Source organism: Actinia tenebrosa, unplaced genomic scaffold (assembly GCF_029948245.1).
Source record: "Actinia tenebrosa isolate PJP-AT-01 unplaced genomic scaffold, QUT_ActTen_1.0 PGA_scaffold5__44_contigs__length_20552954, whole genome shotgun sequence".
Classification (NCBI taxonomy): Eukaryota; Metazoa; Cnidaria; class Anthozoa; order Actiniaria; family Actiniidae; genus Actinia; species Actinia tenebrosa.
Window position 1 is genome coordinate 5,270,283 of NW_028292582.1, and position 19,354 is coordinate 5,289,636.

Consider the following 19,354-nt stretch of genomic DNA (forward strand, 5'->3'; position numbering starts at 1 on the left):
TAGAAAGATTTTAATCTCATTATTTGAAATAATTAAGAACCGTATATAATATAACTACTCACGCTGTTAGAAAAATAGTGCTTTATTGGTTTGATTACATGACGGCATGTTTTCAAGATGTTTCTTCAAGAGGGTTTTAACTTGAATATCAAATCCAGTTTTTTAAGTGTACATCGATCACTTTCAAATGCAATTTCAGGATTTATATATGATAAGATAAATAACTCCTTTATTTAACCAGGTTAGCCCCTTCAAAATATCTAGGAGAAAAAGACATGGCCACCATGTTGGTTGATGTAACGAAAACGGCCAAATATGGCGGCTATGACGTCAAATACACCCGCATAATTTTATTTCTTTTCTTTTTTTTTTTCAACATATCAACATATTTACATTAAATATGCGTTATATAAGTATAAATCTATTAAGGAATAAACCAATTTAATCTGGGCTTAATGTTATCCCATTTCAGACCACGTGTCATTGTCAATGATAAGTGGTGTGAGATGGGAAACCTTGATACGCCGAAGGGGTCTGCTGCAATAAGCAATACAGGGAACTTAGTATAGTGGGCAGCAGTTTTGAGTAGCTTTGCATGGCGTTCTAGGCGCATTTTCAAATCAGCAAGCGAGAAAGCCCCACCCATATAGGTATCCATGGCAACGGATCAGACCCCAACCCCCTGATCAGTAGCAGTTCATCTAATGCCATTAAAGAATGAAATAATACTTAAGAAAACTAGCTGTACAAAGCAGTATTATTACTGCGCATAAGTTAATACCATCCTTCTCTTATGAAAACTGATTCATAATTGCAAGGTAGATAATAACTATCTTATTAAACAGAAAACTCGTATGCGACTACAATGATTTCGCTGGCAATTTTGTCATGTCGCGTATCGTCAATTGTTCATCTTGCTTTCTGTCCTCGACTTCATCGAAATGTCCCCAACAGAAGAATTCGGCGTTATCACGATCTTCCTCAACTTTATAAGTAGAGCATGTCTGAAGCGGTTATTTCTAAAAGCGTACAAAAGTGGATTCAGAAAACTGTTAAGGCTGAAGCAAACCGTTGGGAAAACACCCACTAAAATATTGCGCGCTTGCACCGAGATATTTTTCTTGAAGATGTCAGTCAATAGCCATAATAATGCGATAATAATCGGCGTTAAGAAAAAGATCATGTTGCTGAGAACAAGAATGGAGATGCGACGAGCGATCTTTCCATCGCGCTTGATTCCAACTTGATGGCTTGATTTGCGAACGAAGGCGAAGATTCGTACGTAGAGTGGAATGGTAGTGAAATAAAGGATAACTCCAAGCAGGGACATGCCAAGACTGTAGAGAAAGGTGCTGGGGACCTCTTTTGAGGGTTGCATTGGAACACAGTACGTGTTGGTAACGTAGGACCCCAACCCTACCAGGGGTAGTATTGCAGCTACAAGTGCTATCACCCATGAAAAGGCTATACCAATAAATGCTACGCCAGGTGTCGGCTTCAAGTGTGGTCTCATTGAGAACACTATCGTTGTATATCGTTCAATTGTTAGTAGTAAAGAAGTCTGTATGGTGCTGAACTGGCCCAAAACCCACAGGAATCCCAGTACAGGACACAGACGATCCAAAAACGTCACAAACTCAGTATACGGTGCACTCTGTCTTGCAAGTGTGATCGAGATGCTGTAAACACCATTTAAAAAATCACTCACAGCCAAGTTTGACACCAGTAGCATAGCAACGTTGGTTTTAAGGGAGCTCGTCAGGGTTACCGTTACCACGGTAACGTTCAGTACTATGACGATAATGCCAAGGACGTATTCAATGTAAAGTATTCTATTATCCGTATCCCAGCAACGGTGGTTCATTGTCGCTTTGACCTCGGCCTGGTAGCATTTTTCATTATAGTCAAAGCACTCGGGAAGGAATTGAAACCGTGCAAAATTTCGTGTCTTCTTGGAAACAGTGTACTCCGTTCCTCTGCAGTGCCATACGATATAATCACTGTAACTGCCTTGACTGTATAGCTTTGTCAAAGGGCTGCTTTCGTTCTTTACTAGACTACATTCAGCACATTCGTCACTCCATGTTATTCCTTTTAGCTCCTGTAGTCCTTGGATTCTTAGAAGCTCGTCTGTTGGCGTCCATCTTGGATTTCCAGCCATCTCGATTCTTCGTAGTAAGGGGAGCTGTGAGGATAAGCCTTCTCCTTCCCAAAACCTTATTTTGTTTCCGCTCAGATTTCTAATATGAAATATTAAAAATTAAATGATATAAGTGTGTGGAATTTTAAGATACGTCTTTAATTTATTGGTCACCACTTATGACCTCGGATAATGCTCTAATAATCCTGAAGCGAGATGACGTTTTACCCCCGACTCTATACCACAATAGTTTTTTAAATTCTTTCATATTAAAATTTTTGATTGCTTAGAGAATACAGGAACAATAGTCATAATTAAAGAACAAAAGCAGTGTGAAAAGGATTATGTTCTAGAGACGGGGGTAAAACGTCATCTTGCTTGATGAGGCTTATTCGATTTTTTCCCTAGTCAGTGTGGCTGCTTTTTCATGCTAATTTGCATTTGTGCCAATTCAATAATAACACTAATGTTTCGCCCTCCTCAGCGCCCTCTATAGACGTGCTTTAAGTCAGTGTGCTTAATTGTCCAAACACTCAGACGAAATCTGCTAAAATAAAGACCACGGTTAAATTGATCGGATATTTGTCAAAGATGGATTTTGGCATGCGTTGCCGACGTGTCATGATGGATTTAATTTTCGTTTTGGGCGAAAATGTGGCACAATTACCGATATAAATTTTTGCAGAGGAAGGAAAAAACTATAGATGGATGTTTTTGCAAAACTTTGTTTTCCAGCTTTCTCACTGCCGTAAAAAAATTGTTGGAATTATTATTCTAGATAATTAACTACAGGCAAGGCAAAAACACCAGAGTCGAAAACTTTTTTCGCCCTATGAATTCGAAAACGGCCGCTTGAACAAACGAATAAATTATAAAATAGATTTGCCGGGAAAAAATCTCTTTTTTCTCAGTTTTCCGATCCTCTTATTCAGTAGGTGGTTGCCACTAATAGTGAACAGAACTAATCCTCTTGTGGAGAGTATTTTTCTTATCCAAATATCCGCTTTATGGCTTTGAGCCAGTCGTAAGATAATGGTGTTAATATAGGCAAAGATAAAAACTACGAAAAGTATTCATGTGGTAATGGTATCGAGAGGCTGACTCGTTCCGTTTGGCTGATGGCTTGAAAGCCATTTAGCGGTCTTACGGAAGGCGTTGATTATCTTTAAAAAAACTTATCTTTTACTTTCTTCATTTTCATTGAAGTTAAGCGGCTTCTCCGGACGTCCTTAGCGTCATAACAACTGGATTATAACCATTACTTCGTTAGTGCACTAGTTACTAGTTATCCCTTGCTCTTATCTTAGAACGTGTACAATAATTAATGACGTATAAAATTTGAAGATTTTCCCGGAAATCTATTTTGATAGAATACATTTTTGTTTTAAATTTCCAAGGTTACTTACAGGAATTGAAGACGGTTTAAGCCTTGAAAGGCGTTTTTAGTAATTACAGCCACTCTGTTGTCTGATAACGTCCTGAAAAGCAATCAAACGGCTTTTATTTCGAATGTGCGCTTGTGATATTAGTTAAAAGTGGCATTTTGTAATGCTATAATTCACCTGTGTTTTGTATTATAGCTTGAGGCTCAGTTCCGAGTAGCGAATATATTTAACAATTCCACTTGCTACAAGACATTTCTTAGGAAGCTATTTATTTAGTTGAAATAAAATAAGAATATTAAATTGTACAACTAAAAAAGAGTAAAGTCGCCTAAAATTCAGTGATGATGTAAAAGTAAAATGAAAATGTTTCAACCAAGAAAAGCATTAAGCTTGTTTGCTTATTATGCCCAAGGGCTAAGAGATTGAAAAGTTAGCACAAGCCTAATAACAGGGATAATTTCAATTAAACTACACTCGACTCAGGTCAGTATACTTACAGATTGACAAGATTTGTAAAATCCACAAATTTTAAGGGTGGAATTGTGTAAAAGGCATCGACTTTAAGAGATCTGAAAGAAAATAAAAAGGGTGTATTTTAAATATTTGCAGTTTTAGTATTCTATACAATTGTAAATTCAACTACTATAATAAACTTGATTTATTTAAAATTTCAAAATTTCAAAAAATAATTGAAATAAATAAAAATAAGAAATTTGATTATAGTATAGATTGGTTGAAAGATAATGGAAGGAAAACGAATGGGGAGAAAAGCAAAGATCAAGGCTAAATTCTATAGTTCAAAATAGGAATTAAATTTGAAGCCAAAATTTTATTTTAGTTACGTAGAAATCTGCAAAACAGGTTTTTCAAAAATATTCAGTGCAGCCCAGCGAAACTTTGATTGTTAACTTCTGAAAACTGTTTTAAAAATGCGAATGAAAATCTTTCTTAAATGTGCTACAAATATCGGCTAAAGGAGAATAGATAATGAGAGTGGATGATAGAAGGAGAACAATTAATAATAAGGAAAATTCGAGGCCAGTCTTTGAACGTAACATAAATCGAACGCGCAAGTTAATTTGGAGTTGAACTCCTTTGAGACTTGTTAAAAAAAAACGTAGCTTAAAATCTTTCGTAGTTTTTGCTTGTTTATCAATGAATGCTGAATTTTTTTCTAAGTAGCCAAGATTTCTTTCAACCAGTTTCGTACGACAAAAGAGTATGAAATCCAACTTACAAAGTCGTAACATTTCGTGGCTCCTGAATGACGTTTTTTAAATCCCCAATGCTTTGTAGCTTGCAACTTGCAGCAATTTCATAATGTTGTCCTTTAGAACTTTCTGAAAAACAGCTACACTCTGTAGAAGAGCACATCTCCCTCGAATCATTCTCTTGACTTTCGCCAGGAGAAAAATATGCCATTAAAATTCTCGCAATTACTAGGAACGTTTTGTAGCGAAAAGCGTTCATCTGCATGAGGAAAAAAAAGAGCTTTTAGTGAGGTACTATTTGGCAACGGTAATGAATAAAGTGCCACAATGATGGGAAGTATAAAATCGTCTGCCAAAGAAGTTGGTTTGTTTGCTTTATGCGGCTTTCTTTCTCTGACAGATTTGAGCTTTTTTGCTTGGCAACGCGCGAAATATTAGCAACTTTTTACCTTGATTTCATAGTTGAAAAGTAAATATTAAAATGAAATTTCCATTTGAATTGAAGGTAGTCAAAATGGCTAAGTTATACTTAAAAACGTCGAACAATGTTCTCTTAAAATTGAGAGAGTTAATCTGTTGAATTATAAGTTTTATCATTTACCTTTGACATTTTCTGTTCTTTTGAATGCTTGATGACTTATTCAAACTAGCGGGTTTTCAACAAGTCATATGCGCAATAGGGATTGTCAGCCATTCCATTCACTTTGAACACTTATTTACATATGGCCTATTGTTTCTCTGGATAGATTTCTCATAATTTTTCCGGCCATAAAGTCAAGAGCACAAAATGAATTCTAAACCATTCTATTCATTTTGGACCGCCTGTTTTCATGGTTTAATTAACTTCAGTGTTGTTAATTTTTTCATTAGTATAGGTAATAGAACTACATGCTGTCCAATTTGGAAATAATTGGATGAAGAAAATTCCGAGAGCTGAGAAAATTGGAAGAGGCCGATGGGCCGAGTCCACTGAATTTTGCAGTCTGGACAGACATGTTGTCCTATTGCAGATAAATTATATCATCCCAAACTCTACTAGACTGATTCCATAAGTCATAGTTTTCCCTCGAAAGAATGCGAATGGAAACGTTCCAAGATTAATTTAATTTGAACAGGAAAGAGAATTTGAAAATAACACAATAGTTGCTTGTATGGGATTATAGAGTAATGATACAATTATTCTTATGATATGTTTTGGCTGTTGAAATGAAAAGAAAAACAGATAACGAGAAAACAGAAATGAAATCCGTTATGGAAGTTGATTCGTTTTGCATGGATAAGAGGAGAGGAGAGGAGAGGAGAGGAGAGGAGAGGAGAGGAGAGGAGAGGAGAGGAGAGGAGAGGAGAGGAGACTGCGAAAACTATAGGAGGAGGAGGGAACAATTTCTAAGCATTTATCTAAATAGTTGATAGATAGATAATTTATAACACCGTATGGTATGTAAAAATGAAACTGACGTTTCGAACGTTAGTCCTTCATCGGAGTAAACGGTTTACTCCGATGATGGACTAACGTCGGAAACGTCAGTTTCATTTTTATTTTTTATTTTTCATTTTACATACCATACGGTGTTATAAATTATCTATCTATCAACTGTTTTACTGTAAACACCGACGCAGTCTACGCTAGTTTTCACTAGTTTTCCACCTTATTTATCTAAATAGCTGGCAGCTTCAGTTAAATCACCAAAAATTTAAAACTACCTGTAGGTAAGAGCACCTTTACTTAGTAAGTTTCATGATGTCAGGTGTTATTTGGTCAAGTAAACATAAGTTGAAAATTGACAAATTTACAGACGTTTAACTTTAACTAAGTTTTGAATTTGCGGTCACCATTTTGGAAAAAGGGTCTGCGTTATGGATTGAACGAATAGGTAGAAATGATTATTATGAGAATGACAGCTTATTTATAAAAATAAGATCGATGATCAGCAGGTGTCCAAAAAGTATACCGATCTGGGAAGAACACTGCTAGAACTTGACTGTCGTTGCAGTCAAGTTGCCGCTTAATTGGTAATCACTAACAAGCTAAATAATAATGACAAATATAATTAAAATGATGGTTTACCATATTAATAAATGTGAACTCTGAAACGAAGACCCTGGCTAAACGAGGAAACAAGTTTCCAGAACCATATTTCCCGCGCGCATGTTCCCCGATGATTCCAAGTTTAGCCACATGCGAAACATTGCTACGTGCAACAAATTTTGCTTCCAACACGCAAAAATATTTCTGCCGTGCGGCAGAAACATTTCATGCTTCCAAGAGGCACGGGAACAATGTTTCCCAATGCTTCCTCGTTTAGCCACGAAAGTCAACATTCTAAGAGTTCTAAAAGTTCGTTACTTAGCAACGCTAGCTCTATCTTGAAAGTGCGCATGCGCTAACCGATATTGAGTAAACATGTTTCCCGATGTTCCCTGACAGTTTTGCCACCTTTGGAAACATTAAGAAAATATGTTTCCCCGTTTAGCCAGGGCCGAAGGATGGAACAACTGAGTACTCGATAATTCCAGTGAGTCCTTCATTTTCGCCCCTTATTAATAAAATTAAGTACACGGCAGATCAGAACTGGAAAATCTTATTTACGTCCGGATGTTCGCAAGGAGAGTATTATACACTCAACTACTTATTTACACAAAAGTGGATTTTTTGGATTATTTTGAAGAGTTCTTACGTCTTAAGGGAGTTACGTGGGCCAAAATTGTCTAAACACTAAAAATTGTCACCGGTGGCTCTTAGCAAGTTTCACTTAGTGTTTATAAATTCTCCTTCATACATCGTAAAAGAGTTTATTTTATGAATCGGCTTTTTTTCAATGTTTTAAGCTTAGCTCAACTCAGAGCCCGAGATCAACTGGTTAGACGTTCGTGTTTCTAGACCGTGCTTATTTGTTCATGCAATTTTAAAGAGCTTTATACCGAGACTTTTCAGTTTCATCAATGCATGGTTAGTTAATTGATACACTCCGCTATTTTATCCGTCGAGACCTGCTAGCTTAATTGCTTAAGACGATCGAAATGGAAATACAATGCCTACAATTGCTTTCTTTGTTCATGCAATTCTTAAAAGATTTATAAGACTTTTCAGTTCTATCAATGGTTAGTTAATTGATATTTTTTCTTAGCTATTTTATCCGTCCAGACGTGTAGCTTATTTGCTTAAAACGATCTAAATGGAAATAAAATGTCTCGTCTCATCAATTGTACAGAAATACATTAAGTACCTTACTTACATACATGGGAAATTAAAGGATTCATGTTGAATAACGACCTCGGTAGAGGCAAATATTATTTTTGATTTTGTCAGAGTCGGCAAAGCTTTTTATTGGCTAGCGAAAGGACCATGCATGAAAGTCAAAATTGAAGGACAAAGTTAAGCCTGATAAAATTAACTTGCATTTGAAAGGCTTGAATAGTGACGTACCGGTAAGGGAAAAATAAAAGGAAAATGAGAAGGAATAGCAAAGAACAAAATATCATTTTTTTTTTTCAAGTTTGTAAACTAAATTCGACAACACAAAAATTGTAAAATCAGTTTTAAATTCACATTGATATTTCATCAAGACAAGTTCGAATAAGAACGACTGATAACATTAATATTCTTACTGATAATAATAAAAAGCATGATATTCTAGTTAAGATAAGTGATTGGGAAAAAAATTTAAGGAAAAATTTAAAAAAAGTAATGTATAATGAATTCAGATTTACATGAGAAGTGTACTCTCAAAACGGCGGGCTACCGAGACCCCAAAAACAAGACATCAGTCGCCTGAGTGTTTTAGATGGAAATCTGGGGATAGAAAACTAATAATCTAACGCACTGATTAGATTTCAAGTACATTGGCTATCAATCTTCCCAATTCTGAAAAACGACACACTTAATGATTCAATTACGGCAACAAGAAAGATGACAATAAAATACGTCCACTCACACTCCTCTGAGGACGCTCTTGATCTTTTACAACGGTTTGGCAGATGGTTAAGCCTTACTTGGGGAAGAATTGAATATTACTTCTTAGAAAACTCATTAATAATTCATGAAGAAAACACAATAGAAATCATGACCATGAAGGTGATTTTATATCTGATAAAGATTCGTCTTCATTTGCATAAACTTTAACTTGGATTTTCTCTATCAAACTTGGTTCATTTCGTAAAAAAATCGGTACACAATGAGAACAAACATCATAAGTTTTCTAAGCCGTTCAATAATCTCGCAGATCGTGGTTTATCGGGTCTAAAACCACTCGGCTACGCCTCGTGTTTTATACCCGATAAAACACTCCTGCTCGTTTATTAAACATTACATAAATAATCATAACGATTTTGGGAAAATTTCTCCTCCCCACAATCCTTTGCGAGTCTGCAAGTGACCTCGACGCTCATTGGATGAGAATGAAAGAAGCCAAATTTTTGGTTTCTTAATGAAAAAGTGGTGAGTCATCGACGCGTTCGTATAAATTTTTCTCTTTCTTATTTTAAAATAAGGATACCTGTCGTTATAATAAACAAACAAGCCAAATTAATCAACAAAAAATCTTAATTAAACAGAACATAAACCATTCGAAGGCGTACTTCAGAGTACTCCAACGATATTCAAAATTAACTCTAGCTACACGAAATCCCTCATATGCTTATTCGAAAAATCACAAAATTATCGCTACAGTTTGCAAGGAAAAAAGTCATTCTTTTTTTTGGGGGGGGGGGACGTTAGATTTATTATAATTCCTCGTTCATTAAGAAAGTCATTCACACAATTTTCACTGCGTGTATGAAGAGATTTTTATCTTTCGTGCAGAAACTGAACAAAACAAAATATCTATCAAATCTAATATTGCTAAAACAAAGTTTGAGATGATGGATTCGCACTATTATGTGAAGTCAAACAGTGAGAAACGAATCATAAATTTATCAAAACTTCAATCGAAAAAGAAAAACTTGAACGTAAAGAAAAAAAGCAAATAAAGCAAACTATGTGTTATTAATATTACCTAGGATTGAATTGGCGTTAATGTTTGAAATTTTGAACCACTTCATAATATAACTCTTTCGCTTGGCCATGGTGTGTTGCTAAGTTTGATCAATAAAACTAGATTACTTTTTAATTATACTTTTTTTTCTTGTCGTTTTTCAGTCCAAAACCTTATATCTGTTACTTTTCTTGAAAATAGATAAAAGTTTACAATGTAATAAGAGGAATTTAAATTGCTTAAAAAAACGAATTGTAACTATTTTTTCTAGCCATTGTTTGTTTTGAGTTAACGCGGAAAATACGTTTCTGTAAATCTTCTTCAATTTAGAACCGATAAAAGTGAATGCATTAGAAATTGCCTTATATAGATTAAAGCATCGCAAAAAAAATCCCTCCGTTTCGGTGCATATGACGAACATTTAGTCAGTGTGTCTTATGTTTTAGGGTGAACGGGTCTCCTTTGCAGCCGTTAGTTCTTAGTGTTGGTCCGTTCGGTGTTGCACTGTAAGGATCGTGATGGAAGCCATTTTAGTGCAAAATTAAATTGATTGTCATGTTGGCAAGCGCTAGCGTGGTTGTTATCTTTCTTTCTATGTTTAATTTGAATACGAAAGAGTATATTAAATCATACTCACAAGTCTTGTTGAAGTGCTGTTGGTTTTACAGAGACACCAAAACGGCACATTTACAGTTCTTCGTCGAGCAAGTGGAAGATGCACGACAATTAATAAGCAGTACCGGTCCTGCGCCTTAATCGTAGTCACAGTAACAATCCACTAAACTTTAAGATCCCTTTTGTTACCAGCTTGGAAACAAACATTGGATATATTGTGGGTAGCGTGGGTTTATGACGGAGGTGATTTTTCTTACCAACTTGGAAGATTATTTTCAAGGCCCTCTCCCCCTATACAAAGATTCTAAGTTTCTATGACGACGCGTTTTAACTTTGGGAATTAACGAAAAATCAAGCACAAGAGATTAGACTCGTGTGTACAAATTCTGCTTTTTTGTTTGTTTACGAGATTTTTAGCGTAGCCTCTCATCTTGGTCTGTAGGTCTCTTATGATGAATGCGTATTTTATAGTCCAATCTTCAAGCCATTCTTTAGGTATAGTCGTTTCTAGTTTAATTTGTATGTTTGTCGATTAAGGTAATCAACTCATCCTTTACTGTCGGTGTTTTTAAAATTAAAATTGAAATTCCGGACTAAGCGCCGTATACGTCAGAAAATTAGCTTCTCTTCTCTGACAAACTGAACGGCGCAGCGAGAGACTTTTATATTTTCCTTCCCATATTTAGTACTTGTCATTACTGCCCGTGCATAATTAACCAAGGTCCGTTGAAAAAAGATTCGCTCGTAATGATGTTCGTAAAAAAATAGTATTTTTCGTTTTGTGACGTTTTCAAGATGTTCGGCTTTTCGCGAAAAGAAATTTAGACAACCGGTGCTTTCGCAAAGCTACGAAGCTCTTGACAAACATCCTGTTTAAAAGTTTAACTTGAGAAAGAGTCTTGAGGGACTGCTGAGGGCCCCCATACTTTTTTGACCAAACAAGTCAAATGCTATCTTTTTATAGCTAATTGTTCTTTTTTGAGTTGTCCAGAGTATTCATCGTATTTCTTGATCGCCTAGTGACACTACACTAAACTAGGAGAATTAAAAATGCAGAAAGAATAAGACCAAATATGAAAAATAAAACACTGCTGGCAATAAAAATCTTAGTTTATGTGTAGGTTTTTCTTAATAAACCTTTTATTTCTAGTACAATCTTGTAGAGTATTATTTTTGTAAACCTTTCGCTTATTTCCCCCGATGTAGCATCTAGGTAATTAGTAGGGTTTTCCATCTTAATTACGTTATTTAAATTTCTACTTATGTTTTATGATTCTGAAGTCGAGCAACACAAGTAACCGCGACTTTAAATTTAAATTTAATAATCTAAGTACCATATTCACACCTAAACGTGTTTAGCTAAACTGTGTTTTCATTAGGAAAAAAATTGAGAAACTAGAAACCTACAATATAATGAAACTTTCTAAAATATTATCAGAGCAAGACAAAGGATAGCTTACATGCACTATTTCACAAAGTATTGTGCAGTGTTCGTAGATAGTTTTTTAAACCTGTTTAGTTAAACCACTTTAAAACATGTTTAAGCCTTGGTGTGAATGGGTAGCTGTTTGCTAGACGAATTTTGGCGATTTTCGCTTGTTTTATATAGAATATCGTAGCGTAAACTATACTTGCTAAAAACGAGGTTTGAATTGAAAAGAATAACAGTCACCGCTTCAAATTTGTATTCATTAAAGAAAGAATAATTAAACCTATTGAATTAGAAATAACTGTTATTCGATTTACAGTATGGACACTCGAACCATGAACATAGCTCGAAGGCTTCACATTTTGAGTGGGGTGATAAACGGCTCTCAAAAAAATGCAGTACTTATATCCCTCAGCAGACTCTCAACAAACAACTCTTAAAAATCTATGCAAATCGATCTACCAAACCGGATTTTAAAAATCTCTTCAAAAACGCCGAGAAAAAGATTTCGTATATTAAAAGATTACAATCAAAACAAGTCCTGTACTATGATAAGGAGTTTACTCAAATAGATTTTCCCTTATTGAATCGTAGAACCGACTTTCCAATGTTTATAGCCAGGGGAAAACCGATAAAAGTAATTGATGAATAAACGTAAGAAAAGCAACTTCAAGTTCATGGTACGATGACGCAGATGACGCTTTAGCCTAGCTTAGTACTAGTAAGAATTTGTGAGAAAGGTTTTCCTGGGGTAATATGCAACATTAGAGAGTTTTAGATTTACGTTCACGGCAAACGTGAAACGTCAGTTGACCAGTAAAAAATTCTTTTAAATTACTGAAAAAGAATCGCAAAAAAGTCCAAGTAGTAGAAAAGCAAAAGAGTATTTGCGCTTGTTGAGAAGGTTTGTAAAAGGTAAAGTAAAATAAAGGAAAACTATGAAAACGTGGTCACGTTTGCCGTTTGCGGGGAGAAAAAAAAAGTCAATCTAAAACTCTCTATTGACACATTTAAATTGTTTCCTGTGCGTTTTTTTACCTTTTTTGACTATTTTTTATGCATGCTCTTTCGAAAAAAAGAAATTTTATTTAATAGCTATAGAAATATATTTAAAGCGGCGTTATGGTATTATATTACATGATTAACTGCTTTAGATATATATTAAAATCGTGTATCCTGACTTTTAAGTTTTGAACTCACCTTCAGTTTAACCGAAAACTGTTACCAGCTAATAATCAACCGCCGCCGTCAATTCGATCTGGATAAAAAGTGCGGTGTATGATGCTAGTAAAGTAGAGTTTTACAGGTATTGTAAATGATCAGTGTTATATTAGTGGAAATTTCCAGATCCCGGCAAGCCTGAGGGGTTAGAAGTATCCTTATCTTCTCTTTCAAGCTTTCTAATTATTTCAATTGTAGCCTCCTGGTCGGCCACTATAAATCATCTTTCGTTCGTGTCTAAATAAATGGATATCGTAATAAAGTTTTTGAATAATTTTTCATCTTTCTCTCGTTCAATTTTTTTTCCAATTAAAATGTAAAAAAGTCCTTAAAATTTCTTAGATACTCTGAAACTGAATCTCTATAGGCTGATAATGGATGGAGTCATGGCACGGTTAACTCACAGATCGATCGAGCTCTGGAACAACCTCTGGGCTGATCGAAGGCCTAGGCAGAGCACGGCGCTAAGCTCACAGACTGAACCCATTAAAATGAATGGAAAGGAAGAAAGAAAGGAAGAAAGCAAGCTTACGGGAGGGAGGCAAATGCGTTTATCGCTGAAGCGTACCTAACATCCCCCAATGTGTGAAATCGTATACTTATATATTCAGTTTCATCTCGGCATCTCCCTCCAACCTCCCTGATTCATTCGTCATTTTCGCTGTCTTTTAAAGAAGATATCATTGCAGTATAAGATATTCCTTATCTCTTTAAAGCTCCAACAGCGCCCCAAGAATTTTTTCATATTCCGTATTCTTATTATCGCTTGTCAAAACAACAAACCTCAGTGCCATGCACAGTAAATTTGACGAAGCAGGTTATTTTTGAAAGAAATCAATATTTAAGATACCTTTTTTCTTGGAATGGTAGCATGTACCGTTTTTGAGGGAGGAAACGATCGCTGTTGTTTGATCGAAAGGAAACGTATTCTTCACCGAGATATCGGAAATCTTCACCGACTTGAAGTAATAAGAAGATATAACTAGCTAAAAACTAGTGTGAGCTGCGTCGGTGTTTCTAATGAAACAGTAATGATGAAAAGATAAATTATACACCATGAAAAGATGAAAAAACTTACTGACGTTTCGGACGCTAGTCCTTCGTCGGAGTAAAAAAGCTGACTTGAAGTAAGTCAGCCAAAGTTATCAATTTTATTGCTCATTCCTGGCTGATTTGGTCAAATTTCTTAATAAATTGAAATTGTACGTGTTTCCGTGTATTTTCCTACAGGGAAACAATATCCCTTTCCGCCTAGCTATCTTGATGAACAATATCCAGGGTTCGTGCTGAGGTAACCACTTAAGATTCAAGGACTATTCAAGGAGTATACAAGGATCCAAAAATGAATTTTCAAGGAGTATGTTTAGCAAACTATGCCAAGGTTTTACACGGTGGTTAGACTTTTAGATTTTCTGATCTTTCTGACTAGATCTATTTCAGAACCATGCAAGTAATGATCAAAGCAAAAATTCAAGGAGTTTTTCATGAAGTTTCGCTAAAATCGTAAAATTCAAGAGCTTTTCAAAGTGCCCTTGGAAACGTGAATTAAATTCAAGGAGTTTTCAAGGAGTTTAAGGAGTAGCAAACCTGGATATTTCCATAATTCTGGTATTATCTTATATTTAATATTATAGTACACTCAACAAAATTACTCGACTCTGATTGGTCGATAGGAGCACAATTATAGCGTTAATTGTACTCCGTAGGAGAACCGAATTAAGTCGCTATGGAAACACGGCCAAAACATTGTCAACAGCGGAAAAAAGAAAAAGCCGTAAAAACTAATAAGAACTAATCTTTTTTATGCATTTCAGTTGCGCGATGGAATGAAAATCGGCCGCCAAAAAGACAAAGATGAACGGCGTCGCTTCGCATTTTTTACTGAAATTTTGTTGAGTAAACTATAAACAAAAAATCGCAAGATCTTCTCGTTCAATTTGGACTCGAGATCGTGCGATTTCCTATACTAATACATTTTTTTCGGGTTCTTTTATTGAGCGAATTATTTTTGCAACTCTTTTTGGAAGTAATTATTGCTTTAACCAAACTTAGTTAAATTTATATGTATCAATATTCCTAAATTATTTAAAGCCGTTTGATTGGCCATGACTCTATGCGATGAAATAGCTATCGTATTGAGCTTGCGATTCCATGTTGAAATATATGCATGCCAGGAGGAGGAACTATTTGAGATAGGTAAACCTGGTGGTTTTGCCTGGTAGTTTAAGTCGCTAATCCAGCCCCACCATTTTTAAGCTTGCTTTGCTGTCCCTGTGAAATAGCTTCTACGACTTCATTCTAATATCTTTTTCTGTCTTTTTCCCGCCAAACGAGCGTTTGCATGCCTTATTTCGGTAAAACCAGCCAGCTTCGCATCAAAGTGTGTCGGTTTAATGTACAGAACCCGAGCATATGTGGTCATACATTTGCGCGTTGCGCTTTAAATTGATAGTATTGTTTCATTTACTCCATCTTGCACTGTCTGCATCAATTACACTCTGCAAGGCTTCAGTGTTCGCTCTTCTACAAAGCGACAACACGTCTGCAAGTGGAACAAAAAAAATCACACTTTTATGTAAAATAGTTCCATCACTATGTAAAATGTATGTAAATGTAAAATAATTTAAAATTAAATGTTCTTACCATTAAATCCTAATTCTGCTTCTTCAACACATCTATTTAGTGGTTTGTCTCCCTCTATGAATGCTCCTATTAAATAATGATAAATAAGTAAATGAATTAATTAATGGATGGATATGGATGGATGGATGGATGAATGAATGGATGAGTGAATGAATGAACCTTTTAATCTATGCATTGATTGAGAAGGGTGTCGTTAGTGACTCTTCCTGAGCATACAAATCACTCACTACCGCTAAATATAATAATATAAGCATATAACTCTCAACTCAAGTGTCATAACTTAAGAACGTTAGAAGAAAATACCATGTATAACATATGATCTTATGAAGCTAACCTGATGGCCAGGGTGCTGACTTGTATGCTGGTGGATCACCACAACTTTCAGTGTAATCTAAACATCAGTTTCAAAAACAAAGATGTAACAGAGTTTTTATTACGAGTCAGGGATCAGATAATGCTCATCTTCCATCATCAATAGGTGGTTTGATGATTATTCCAAAGTAAATAAGTTTTTATTTATTATGGCTTAATAGTTGCACATGCTCCCTGTGGTTGAACAAAGGCTTTATGGAAGCATGGGTGGCGCTGCTGTGAGAGGGCTCGCCTCTCACCAATGAGAACCCGGGTTCGAGTCCCAACGAGCTCAGTGTTGTATGTGATTGTTTGTTGGTTCTCTCCTGTGCTTTGAGGGTGTTCCGGGTTCTCTGGCTTTCCTCCCTCCGCAAAAACAACTACTAAATTCTAATCCAATCCTAGGAGATATTCACGATAGGGCTAACCTCAAGATCTCCTTTCACACTGATGCGAATAAATTAGTGTTAGAGTTTAATCTCAGCAGATTTTTAACCCAATATAGTAACCTTTCCCAAATTTGCTTGAATGACCACGAAACAATAGTTCGAAATCGAGACTGAACTCGTTTGTTTTATGTATATATAATTCGTCAATCCAATCTCGACTTGAAACCATTGTTTCATAATCAGAAAAGGTCTATTTATAAGGTTTCCGAAAGATTGAAATAGATTTTTTTGCAGAAGAAAGAAAACTAGAAAAAAATAGGAAAAACATTGAAATTTTACATAATGATTTCGTTCGAATAGATTTCACATGTACGACAATATAAACACTATTATACTTTTTAGTTCAGCATCCAGTTCATCACAAGTGTCATAGAAATCACTCCCTTTGCCTTTTATTCGTTCTCCTAGAATTCAATAATAAAAATAATAAATAATCATTATTTAATCCTTATATCGATTTCATGAAACAACAAATAATCCAGTAATTTCTTACCATCTAGTGACGTGAGCTGAGGTAGGACATTGGAGATCACTTTCTTGTACTGACTCGTGGTTTGACAGACTAATACAACAACAAAAGTTAGAGACGTTTCAACAAAACATTTTGATACGTGATGTAAAGCCTGCATAGCTCGGCCCTAGGGGAGGGGGGGGGGAGGGGGAGGGGATGATGTATGAAGCAATAGTATGAGTTATGGTTCACTCACCTGGGTTTGAGTAGTTGTGAATGCTGTCTTTTAACCTCAGTTTCCTGAGTTTTTCAAGCTTTGATAAACACTTTAAATCATCTGTACTGGATTGGGATCATAAACAAATGTGAATAAATGGTGGGTGGGTGGATGGGTGGATGGGTGGGTGGATGGATGGATGGATGGGTGGGTGGATGGATGGATGGATGGATGGATGGATGAGTGGATGGATGGATGGATGAGTGGATGGATGGATGGATGGAGGATGGATTAATGAATGGAAGGAAAGATAAATGGAAGGATACATTGTTGCAGGATGGAAAACTAGATAGTTGGATAGGTGAGTAAATGAATGATGGACTGATAGATGGAAGGATTGATGGATTGAAGAAAGATGAATGAATGAACAAATGGATTATTGGTAATATTATATTCATGCTACCAACAACTAACCTTCTCATCATGTTACCAGCAACATTCAAATGCACGAGGTTATCCAACCCCTCAAGACCATCTGCAAAACAAGATTGCCAAAGCAATAGACTCATAAATACAGTACATTAAACAAGTATTTATTGGTCAAGTTGGATCAAATATTTGTCATACATCGGAAAAGGTAATACAAAAAATACACTTGGAAGACAGAATAAGAGTGAGGAAAAAGAAAAGCAAAATATCTGCTTGGAGCATACCTAATGATGAGATATTATTACAAGAAAGGTCAAGGTTCTCAAGCAGCTTCAGGTCACCTGCATAAAAACAAAACATATTAGAAGTATTAAACCCTTAAAAAGGGTCAAAAAGCATGGAATTAATGAATGTGGAAAAGGTGAGTAAATGCTAGTATTTGTAGTTTTTGTTTTATAATATGTTATTAATAAAATAATGTCCAGAAATTTGGTTCATTCACTAATAGGTGGTAGTTATTAGGGACTGTAAGCACTAACAAGCATCCAGGACAACAATGGGAAGATGATGACAAGTATGTTTTTCATGCATATCTTCAGCATTTCTGTTCTCTCAACTAACATTCTAGCTAGGAAATTAATCCTTAGGACAATGGCATGCATAAATAATGTAAAGCCATTTTACAGTGCAACTACTGAAACAGAAGCCAAAAGCAACAACAATAGGGTTTTAACACATCTTAATTTTATTCCCATGAGAAAATGACAATGGCTATCTGGTTACTTAGATGTAATATTAAGGCAAATTACTGTTCTCATAAAGCCCAGGTATCTGATTGGCTCAAATATCCAAAGTTGAAATGCATTTATTTCATTCTACTTTTTGATTGATTAGCTGTGTAAGTGGCCCTGTAAAAGTGTAATCATGACATGTCATCATGTGGCATTGCTGTCCTCAATGTTTGCCAATGATTATGGACCATATTCTTTAGAGTGGGGCTCAGGTGCAAAAAACAGTATGTCATGCTTAAACAATTTATGCACTAATAATAACCTAAGGGTCGGAGGTATCTTATGTGATTATGAGAAGCATTTAGATAAACCAGTCCGGTACACTTTCCAATAACACTGAGGTCTTGAATGCCTAACAAGAGAACAGCAAGAACAAAAATTAGACATTTCCCGAAATAGTTTGCTTGAGTGAGATGGGAGGGGGGGGGGGTGGGGGGTTATAATTAATTTGTTACCCTCGTAAGATAAGCTTAAAGATTTAAATAAAAAACCTTTTTTGCTTAGATCCAAATGGTGAATGCTCTCAATGTCAAACTCTCCAGTCATGAGTTTGAGATCCTGTGCAGTTATTTCTGAACCTTTGGGAGGAAAAGAGAAAGTGTTTATCGTTTGTCTGCTCAATACATCCAACTTCAGCAAAAGGCTCTAAATACGATCAGCTGCATTTGAATATTGGTAAGTCAATGAATAGACATGTATCAGTAGAAAGTCATTCAAATAATATTGAAACTCGTCCCTCATGTTTAGCTCCAATTCTTTTAAATAAAAAATGAAGGACTTAAACGATCAAACAAAAAACAAAAAGACAAAAAAATCAACAACAGTCTAAAGCATCAAGAGAAAACACAAAGAAAATGCGTATTTATATTTGAAATAAAGCATATTCAACTACCTTTATTTCTTGTTTCGTCCATGATTTAGTTTTTCATGACCTATTCATAACGCCATTAAAAAATTTTAAATGAAAATGGAGTGAACTAGTTTGAGATTTCGTTTGGTCGTCAAGAGATCCGCCATATTGGATAAAAACAAACCCAAGGAGACGGACT

At 35.5% G+C, this 19,354-nt stretch overlaps 2 protein-coding genes across 2 annotated transcripts; both read right to left on the reverse strand.

Moving 5' to 3' along the window:
• Nucleotides 1-66: 66 nt before the first annotated feature.
• On the reverse strand, nucleotides 67-10,747 carry LOC116291612 (follicle-stimulating hormone receptor). The gene is made up of 5 exons (XM_031698793.2): nucleotides 10,347-10,747; nucleotides 4,763-4,995; nucleotides 4,023-4,094; nucleotides 3,547-3,618; nucleotides 67-2,240 (listed from the first exon to the last, which is right to left on the reverse strand). Exons 2-5 carry the CDS (start codon nucleotides 4,993-4,995, stop codon nucleotides 902-904), a joined length of 1,716 nt encoding a protein of 571 aa, XP_031554653.1. The 5' UTR covers nucleotides 10,347-10,747; the 3' UTR covers nucleotides 67-901.
• Nucleotides 10,748-15,343: 4,596 nt separating this feature from the next.
• LOC116291597 (leucine-rich repeat-containing protein 61) lies at nucleotides 15,344-19,354 on the reverse strand. The gene is made up of 11 exons (XM_089037331.1): nucleotides 19,198-19,354; nucleotides 18,797-18,883; nucleotides 18,568-18,657; nucleotides 17,799-17,855; nucleotides 17,560-17,620; nucleotides 17,125-17,210; nucleotides 16,911-16,979; nucleotides 16,753-16,821; nucleotides 15,952-16,008; nucleotides 15,618-15,683; nucleotides 15,344-15,516 (listed from the first exon to the last, which is right to left on the reverse strand). Exons 1-11 carry the CDS (start codon nucleotides 19,217-19,219, stop codon nucleotides 15,434-15,436), a joined length of 747 nt encoding a protein of 248 aa, XP_088893457.1. The 5' UTR covers nucleotides 19,220-19,354; the 3' UTR covers nucleotides 15,344-15,433.

What these genes read in the sequence shown, in the direction of transcription:
- LOC116291612 (XM_031698793.2), bottom strand. Translation starts at nt 4,995, where the DNA reads ATGAACGCTTTTCGCTACAAAACGTTCCTAGTAATTGCGAGAATTTTA. An exon ending in CCACGAAATGTTACGACTTT is followed by an intron (nt 4,095 to 4,762) that starts GTAAGTTGGATT and finishes ATTTTCTTTCAG; the next exon opens with ATCTCTTAAAGTCGATGCCT. An exon ending in TTAAACCGTCTTCAATTCCT is followed by an intron (nt 2,241 to 3,546) that starts GTAAGTAACCTT and finishes ATTTCATATTAG; the next exon opens with AAATCTGAGCGGAAACAAAA.
- LOC116291597 (XM_089037331.1), bottom strand. Translation starts at nt 19,219, where the DNA reads ATGGACGAAACAAGAAATAAAG. An exon ending in GGACGAAACAAGAAATAAAG is followed by an intron (nt 18,884 to 19,197) that starts GTAGTTGAATAT and finishes TTCCTCCCAAAG; the next exon opens with GTTCAGAAATAACTGCACAG. An exon ending in AGCAGAATTAGGATTTAATG is followed by an intron (nt 15,517 to 15,617) that starts GTAAGAACATTT and finishes TTCCACTTGCAG; the next exon opens with ACGTGTTGTCGCTTTGTAGA.